The 9,237-nt window shown below is 35.5% G+C and overlaps 1 protein-coding gene across 1 annotated transcript; it reads right to left on the minus strand.

Moving 5' to 3' along the window:
* Positions 1-2,157: 2,157 nt before the first annotated feature.
* Positions 2,158-6,613, minus strand: LUM (lumican). The gene is made up of 2 exons (XM_004583092.3): positions 5,736-6,613; positions 2,158-3,027 (listed from the first exon to the last, which is right to left on the minus strand). The coding sequence occupies exons 1-2, from the start codon at positions 6,595-6,597 to the stop codon at positions 2,873-2,875; spliced, it is 1,017 nt and encodes a 338-aa protein (XP_004583149.2). The 5' UTR covers positions 6,598-6,613; the 3' UTR covers positions 2,158-2,872.
* Between the last annotated feature and the right edge of the window lie 2,624 nt (positions 6,614-9,237).

Here is a 9,237-nt window from a genome sequence, read left to right on the forward strand (position 1 = left end):
TAGGTTTAACGTACTGTGCCACGACAATCGCCCCAAGACAGCATTTTTGTTCCCTGCTCACAGGTGGAAAAAGGTCAATGTCCAAAGTGCTTAAATGCACTGAAGAGGCAAAAAATACTGTTTCCTCTCATGCATGCATGTTGTAACAGTTTGCTTTCTACTCTGCTTCCCTAGACAATAGGACTGTTCTACTTCTTAACTGTATTCACTATGCTATATGATGATATTCCCCTAAGGCAATGTCTCTCAAAATGTATAACACTAATTTTTAGTGTAAAATTCACCCATGGCTGCTCTTTGCAAGTATGGAACCCTACATTGCATGACATACTAAGGCAAGTCCATATACCCTAGGTACTGTGTCTAGTAATTTGTATTTACAGAATTATCACAATATGCTGGGTATTCACTTGAAATTGAAAAGCACTACTTTACCTGTGGAGCAGTAGGAGAGGAAGGGGGAGAGCATATTGAACAGTCTCCAGATTTCCTTACCTCCTCCCCAACGCTCCAGGCTGGCTCACTGAGTGGGAACTAGCAGAAAGCTCCTGTTCTGCAGCTGTTGGCGTCCAAAAAGATAAGCTCTGTCTCTAAAAACAGTCTGTCTCCAGTCAGGCTCGAACTATTTCCTTCTTGGGTTTCTTGCACAAGAATATGTCACTTTTTCTTGCTCAACTGACAGTAACTACACAGGGAACTGTTGTTTGAAATGTTACAATTTTGCTTTTTAGACTTAAGAATAACATAGGACTTTGGGTACGGGGAAATCAAAATTCTTTAGAGATATGAACTGATGTAAACAGCAGATAAGAGGTTTTTCCCTAAATAGTATGGAGGCAAAGCCTGTGTAAGTCCCTCACAGTCTTTCCAGAAAGAATTTACGACAAAATCTCTACTACATACTTAAATAGGTTCTGAATGGCTGATGGTGAATGAGATGAGGAAATTTTGTTTTAAATTCTTCTATACAAGTTTTTTTTTGGGGGGGGGGGAATAAAATAAAATTTTATTGCTACCTAAACAAACAAACAAACAAACAAACAAAAAACCAATGAGCCTGAGAGTACTATCACAGCTCAAGAAACTTTCTAGCTATAGGGAAAAAAATTAAAATACAAAATGCACAATGTACCTGATGTAATACCTATCTCATCTCTGCCAATCAACTCCATCTTATATGATGACAGTTCTTTTTTAAAGATGATTTCACTGTTAAAAATGAAAGTCCGCTAAATCATTTCCCCAAAGCTTATTGTGCTTTAGAGATTATTTTTTAACAGTTTTTTTTATTATTATTTTATTGGAAAGGCAGATACACAGAGAGGAGGAGACAGAGAGGAAGATCTTCTATCCATTGACTCACTCCCCAAGTGGCCGCAACAGCCAGAGCTGTGCTCATCTGAAACTAGGAGCCAGGAGCCAAGAGCCTCTTCCGGGTCTCCTTCGCAGATGCAGGGTCCCAAGGCTTTAGGCCATCCTCAATTGCTTTCCCAGGCCATAAGCAGGGAGGTGGATGGGAAGCGGAGCTGCTGGGATTAGAACCGGCACCCGTATGAGATCCCAGCATGTGTAGGTGAGGACTTTAGCCACTAGGCTACCACATTGGGCCCACTTTCTTTGTTTTAGAAACATACTTAGTTATGTGTACTCTGGATGGAAATGAGTATATTTTTAACTGTGTGCCATTATTCTTGCCAAAATAGAAGTTTTATGACTTGAAAACCCTGTTTCCCATTATAGAGCTCACAACCTCTGCACTAAATTGGTTGACTTCAAGGTAAACTGATTTTTGGAAATTTTTGTATTTACTTCACATTTCTATGCTAGTAGTTATCCACTCTTTACCTAATGACTGAAAAGTGATTGCCAAGTTTCTATATTATCGTCTTAAGTCTTGTTGAATATGAATCTGTTAAAACAAAAGGAATTGGAGTAACAGCAAACATTCAAGCCATTGGTGAGGCTTGAGTGCATCTTATAAGGCATGTTTCTTAACTCCTTAATAAGTGGATTCTAGAAGTAGATCATTTACATAATGGAATTGATCTCTTCAATCAGCAAAATATTGCAGAAAAGAGTTGTCTTTTGCAATCTAATCCATTCCTTTAGGTACTTTGTATATAGGCTATAAATTTCAAAAAACAACAAACACAGTGATGCCATTTGCTATGTTTTATTTTGCTATTAACTTGTTAAACATCACAGGTAAATATTCAAAAAGAAACGTGTATATGAATGACAGTGACAGTTAATTCTAAAAAAGTTCCACTAGATAAGAATGTAGATTCCTAATACTAAAGATAATTCTTTTTCAATTTTGTTTAGTATTTTGCAAAATTAATGATCTCATAATAATAAGAACCACGAAAGTGTGTGCAGGAACTGAACTAAAGATAACATGAATTTTCCATTAAAATGTTGAAACCCCTTTTATCCTACTGATTTTTCAAGCAAGTAAAAATTTGAGTATATTGATACAATTTTGTCCAAGTCAGTAAACAGGTATGTGTAAGTAAGTAGCTCATGTTGGTTGACACATTAGGATTTGAGGATGTGAAAACTTGGCTGACTTCCCTGCAATCAGTAAATGGCTTTATATATTTCTTGACAGTAGACATAGAAAACACTAAATTTACAAATACACCATTAGTTTCATCTTGTGTCTATGTGTGTGTGTGTGTGTTTCTTCTTATGATGAAATAGGCCTGCTTTTCATCTTTCATTAAAAAAATGTGGTCAATGTTTACAAAACATTTCCCTCAAAACCTAAAATTTATGGAAGAAATAAACAGCAATTAAAATGGATACACAAAAATCCTAGTCTTAGACTACTGCTCCACGATACATCTGAGCACAGTTGGACTGGCAGGTGTCAGTTGACAGTGATTTCGTTGGCAACCCGTAGGCATTCGTACATGTCTGGTGGCAGACTTGTTTGGCTAAGGCGATTGCCATCCAAGCGCAGGTGCTTGATCTTGGAGTAGGATAGTGGCCCTAGGTTCTTACAGAAGCTCTTCACTTCAAACTCTGGAAATTAAAGAAGAGGGAACATTAGTGATTATATCAGCACGCAGCCTTGAAAGACTCTTCATAAAAATTCCTCATCTGTGTTATCAAGCATGTCTTCTATCTATTAGAAAAGTCACTTGTCCTATGTTTCTTAAAATTTGTACCATGAATGTCTTGTTTGTGGCTACACAAGTGAACAGCAATATTTAGTAAACAGTAGCTAGGGTAGGTGTGAGCATAATTTGGATACTTTCTGAAAAACTAACTTATTTGTTATTACAAATTGATTTTCAAGAGGCATTCAGTAAGTGTTGAATTATTATTTGAGATCTGTTTTAAATGTTTAGTCTGACGTGAAAAAAGGTCTATGTTGATGCTGTTATGTGAACAACCTCATCCTATGAACATCTTGGATTTTGCATCTCAACATAATAATGGCTAACTAGATGATATCGGAGGAATTTTTCAGCAACCATGCAACATGACAACAACTAAAGTTCTGGGGCAAAAACCACATCATGTCATGTCCACCATACATAGAAGCCATCTGTGTCTGTATGTCTATTATAGAATAATACTATTTGGTTCCTTATTAGTGGTTTTCATTCTCAAGCTTAGATCACATTGATTCAACAGAGGTCCAAACACTCTGTACTTCTTTCTTCCAAGATGGTGTCTTAAATAGCTCACCGATCTAATTCCAGGATCTTTTCATGTTATCTAGTTGAAAAAGTTGTAAAAATGGAAATAGGACAGAAATAGGACTAAACTGAAATTCTATCTCTGTCACTTTTCAGTTAGTAAGAAAATTTAATTCTCTGTGTGAAACACTTCTCACTTCCAGTACATAATATATCCTAAATAATAATATATCTTTTTGATTGTTTTCTTTCTTTAAATTGGCTCACATTAGCAAAATATGTGATTAGGTTAATGTTATAAATATGAAAATATGCTTGGGAAGAAATCTTGCTCAATATATAACATTTAATAATAGGTATTAATTATTGAATTACACAAATATGAACAGTTAGATCTTACACATTAAAGTTGGGGGTTATGATAGTTACATTAAGAAAGTATGGGCAGTTGGTATGCATGACTTTATCTTGTAAAATCCTCTCACTTGAGGAGCTATATATCAAATATCAAGCAGAAATAAGGAAGGAAGATGCTCCCTTTACCACATCTGTAAACAGTCACGACGTGCTAGGTAGTATCTTTTCTATCCCAGCTTGGTACCAATTGGCTGACTTTCCCATTTCCCACATGGACTCTTGTGGTCTTTACTAATACGGTGTTTTCCAGCACATATGCCTCTACTTGTATCCCTCTTCTTTCTAGCTTCAAAGAAAGAAGCATTGCTGTTCCTATAGCAAATCTCTATTTGTTAAAACATGGATTTCTTCAATCCTGAATGTATTAAATGCTTTTGGAACTTCAAAGTGTCAGAGTATTCTTCCTCTGAACCACAAGTATTTAAACTGTGGGATATCATATTGACAAATGGTGAGTTTGATGCACAACTTGTAGGGTTAGCTCTACTGGTGTGTTTGTGTATTGCATGACAGTCAAACATCAATTCTATCCATGGTTGATTTTCAGATACAGCAAAGAATAAATGAAGTTTCATAGTTGGCAATCTTGGTCTCAATTCTGAGAAAAATCCAACAGCCTCATAAATTTCATGAAGTTGTTACAGAATTAAAATGCATAATGTGCATAAGGTACACAGAAATTTTTCTGATAATAACATCTCAGATATAAAAGAGTAACCAAGCTTCATCAAATAGAAATGTTTAATTTCAATAGATTAAGTTGCAGCTATAATTTCTTTATATGTGAATCAGGACTTCTTACTTGGTTTTTCATTTTAAAACCCTTATCCATCAATCTTGGCTTTTCTCTTCTGTCACATTCTGTTAAACACTTAGGTAAGGAATGGTGAATATTAATTTCCCACCTGAATCTGCATGTTTGAACTGAAAATGTTTTCCAGAAGTGGAGAAGGGTACACACACAGTCCAAGTAGATCAAGTCTAGCAGATTCCAACACACAAGATAAAAAATTAAATGACAGCAAGAGGATGGAGGAAGTAACTATAGGCAAATCAAATGAGTATAAATGCTATGTATAAGAAAAGGGTCTATAGTTTAATGATGATGATGTTCCAAACCTTCATTTCATTCCTTTCCTCATCCTCAGGTTCTCCATCAGAACTGTAAAAACCACACACACTCCATCAGAGATGAGGGGGAAAGATGAGACTCATGATTGCAAAGTGACATGTTGAGTCATAAGAAAATATGTCAGAAAAGACCATGAGAACATGTAGTCTGCTCTGAGGACAAGGTGGAGAGAGATTTCATGGCCTTTCATAGCTGTACCTCTTCTGAAATTGTTTATTCCCACCTGAGCTAGATATTTCAAATATACAATTGCTGGTCTAAATCATAAAGATGGTAAACAACAATAGATAAATATCAAGAAAATATAGCATGATCACTTAGACTTCAAGAAATTCAACATTAAATACTATGGTCTTAATTTTCCCTGATTTGGACACACTTAACAAAGGCTAGATAGTAAACCTACAATTGACGTGGTGTCCGTCTATGGTTGAATTTGAGATACAATTTTGTAGTGCAATCTTGGCATTGCACACCTTAAGTTTTTCAATCACTTGAGGCTACATCAACCAAGCATAACCACAGTTTCTACTTACTTTCAAGTTCATTGACCTCCAGGTAATAGTTTTCAAGATTTTCATTAACAGTTGGTATGTTTTTAAGCTTATTATAGGAGAGATCAAGCTCAAGCAGAGATGATATATTGAAAGAATTTCCTGGTATTCCACTATCAGCCAGTTCGTTGTGAGATAAACGTAGATATTGCAGGCTGCTAAAACGCTTGAAATATTCATCAGGGATGTCACTGATCTTGTTGTTGTCTAGGTAGAGTGTTAGAAGAGACGCTGGAAGCCCCGCAGGCAGTTTGGATATCTGGTTGAAGCTCAAGTCAAGGTACTCAAGGGATTTAAGACCTTTAAAAGCAGCTGAGACAGCATCTTCTTTCAACTGATTGTGTTGGAGATGCACAAAGGTTAAGTTTAGCAGTCCATCAAAGGAACCGAGCTTTGTGATCTTGTTATGAGTAAGCTGCAGATCAAGAAGAGACTTGGGAAGTGGCCCCACAGACTCTGTCAAATTGTTGTGGTTGATGTGCAACTTCTTCAGTTGTTTCAGTTTAGAGAACACCTTTCCCTTTATTTTGGAGTTCTCTAGAAGATTGTGATCTAGAATGAGCCACTGCAAATCAGTTACATTCTCAAAGGCCTTTTCATCAATATGGTCAATCTGGTTATTCCTAAGGTAAAGGTATTTGATGCCAGGAGGCACCATTGGCACGCTTTTCAACTTGAGCTCATCGCAGTACATGGCAGTGGGATAGCTCTCAGGGCAGTTACACTCCGGTGCGCAGTTGGGTGATGACATTCCATAAATTGATAGGGGCGAATCATAATCATAGTACTGGCCACTGGCACCACTTAGTAATGCCAGGAAGAGAGTAATTGCCCTTAGGTCCATTTTCAGCAAATACTTGCCACCTAAATAGTGTGGAAATATAGAACATTACAAAATGGAATACATTAAGGAAAAAGAAATTTGATTTTCAATGTTAAGTGCATTAGCAAATGTGTATTTCATTTTGTGCTTTTTCAATGTATCAAAAATAGCATTTTAGATGGTAATTTTAAAATGTTTTATTTAAGTGTCAGTGATGTAACCTGATAACTCTAGGGTGGAGAACAGGGGAATCAGTATTATTCAAATACCCTTGAACCCCCTTTTGGGTGGGCCAAAGCTGATTGTCTCAATCACTTTAAGTCTTTTCTTAAAGAAACGTCTTCCTGCAAGAAGTTTCTGGACAATGTTCACTGACCACCACACTAGGACACAACTTCAGAATATCATCCAAAATCAGAAGAAATGAGAATTTGAAGACAATTGCAGACTATACTTTTCACCCTACTATTTGACATCATGAAAATGTATCATTAAGATCCTTATTGGAGCATAGGCAATCTGTGGGTTGGCCTGGAAGAAAACTGTTCTTATTACATGTGTGTATGATGGGAGGAGGAAAATAAATTCCTTTAAAAATGCTTGATTATTGTGGGTTCTTAGGAAAGGAAGCAGAATTTATGATATATGAGTATAGAAGATTGTTAGGTTTTGTCTAATATTCCTACTTTTAATTACTTTAAAACTGTGTTGTGGAACTAATATTTAGTAAATAAATTCAAGTAAAAATTGATGTTTATTAATCAGGAAATGTCCATCTAAGAACTTCCTAATCTAGAAAGGTATTCAACAGGTAGAGAAAGATTTTTTGTTTCATGTTTTGAAACAAAGTTCTTCTATCAATTACTCAGAAATTTTCTAAGTTCTTTCATCCAGTTTAAAGTTGCCTAGGTTGTTAAATTGAATTTTACTGGCCTTTTCAGAATGGCAGTGAAAGAGCATTTGAAGTTAAATAAAGTTTGTATTTTCAATGACATTATGAAACATGTAAGGACAAAATCACTGGAAACAGATTTTACATAAACTCTAATAGTTATTTTCTCAAATGCACATGTTTTTAAAATGAATATGAATAAAGGACATTATAATTGCTTTGAGGAGGTATAAAATCAATTACTTAGGTAAAGGAAAATTAAATTATCAGAGTTGGACTTGTGTAGAGTGAGAGTTATGAATGAGGAGAAGTTGATAGCTGCTATAGAGAACTTAAAATTATGAAGTGGCATATTCCACTAGGAAGCACAGGACATTATTTTCCCTGAGAAGCACGACACAAGCTTTTGGATCTAGTTTAGATAAGTAGGATTTTCATTATCAAGACCTTTAAGTATCTGTTCTTTGTTTTAACTTAAAATTATAAGGCACTTCGTTTCAGAAAATGAAAAATTCAAGAAGTTATTGGAAACAATTTAGTTACTGAAATAACAGAATCTTAGTAATGATCCCCAAGATTATACTATGTACATTTAATTTGTTTTGATCATATGATCAAATAATACTAAAGTGAGATATTCCTAAAATTCCTGATAAATTACAGCATATTGATAGTGTAAATATTTATTTTGCTTCATTATTAAGCTTCCATTTTAATTTAAATTGAATATATACCAGAACACTGAGGGGGCTATATGTGAGTGTTGAATAATAATGAAAGCAATGAGGACTCTGAATTCAGAGTTTGTAACCATATAAAGCTTCCATTATGAGGTTTAAGCACAGTGTACTTTCCCTTGTGCTTTCAAATATCTGTGGCTCTAGATAAAATCTATATTTCAAAAATTAATCATTTCTCAGAACAGCTTTAAGATGTGTTTCTTAAGACATCCATCTAAAACAGGAATCTTTAACAATATAGAAACAAGTAATTCCCAAATGTGTAAGTACTTTAACTCACCTTTGTAACAACATAGCATGTTTATTGTAAATGGCAATAATCTATTCATTGAAAAATATTTTGAATGCTGATTGAAATGTCCATCTTTGATCTGATATTAGGTTCCAACAATACTGGCATATATAAGTAGCATAAATAGCAAATATTTTAATTTCCATATTTTTTCCCATTGTCTCACAATTTTCTCATTTTAACCTGCAAATAATTTATGACCTCTCTTGCCAAACAGTATAGGAAATATTGCATAAAGTTTAACTCATGCCATAAATCATGGAAAGCCTATTAAGCAAAACATGAAAGTAAAATGGTCACAACTGAATTTGCTGCTGAATAGCAATTGGAAAAGTGTTCTTCTTCTTCCTTTTTTTTTTTTTTTTTTTTGTTGTTGTTTCTATTACAATAAACACTGTGCCAAGCAGTTACCATCCCCAATGCAACAGTTAAAGTAGCACTTACCTTACTGTCTTGTCTCTGGTTAATTCTTAAAGCAGATGCACTGTGGACAAGAATCCACCAATTTATGCTGTGAACTCTCTCAGGCCGGAGCTGGCTGCCAGATTCTTAGTGATACAAGAGCTGAGCAGGGAGGGGGATCAGCCCAGTCACGCCAGTCTCTGAATGGAGTTATGTCACTGTGAAGCTCTTGTGGTGTGGCATGTGAACACTACTCCCTCTAACGAAGTGCAGGTGGACCTGGTGAGCAAGGGGAGGCCCGTTTTTGCCCTATGGAATGGGAGAGATGTGCCTAA

This window comes from Ochotona princeps, chromosome 15 (assembly GCF_030435755.1).
Source record: "Ochotona princeps isolate mOchPri1 chromosome 15, mOchPri1.hap1, whole genome shotgun sequence".
NCBI lineage: Eukaryota > Metazoa > Chordata > Mammalia > Lagomorpha > Ochotonidae > Ochotona > Ochotona princeps.

Bases quoted from the DNA above. Each gene is read 5' to 3' on its own strand.
- LUM (XM_004583092.3), bottom strand. From the start codon at position 6,597: ATGGACCTAAGGGCAATTACTCTCTTCCTGGCATTACTAAGTGGTGCC. The intron at 3,028-5,735 runs GTAAGTAGAAAC...TTTAATTTCCAG, and splicing joins GGAGGTCAATGAACTTGAAA to AGTTTGAAGTGAAGAGCTTC.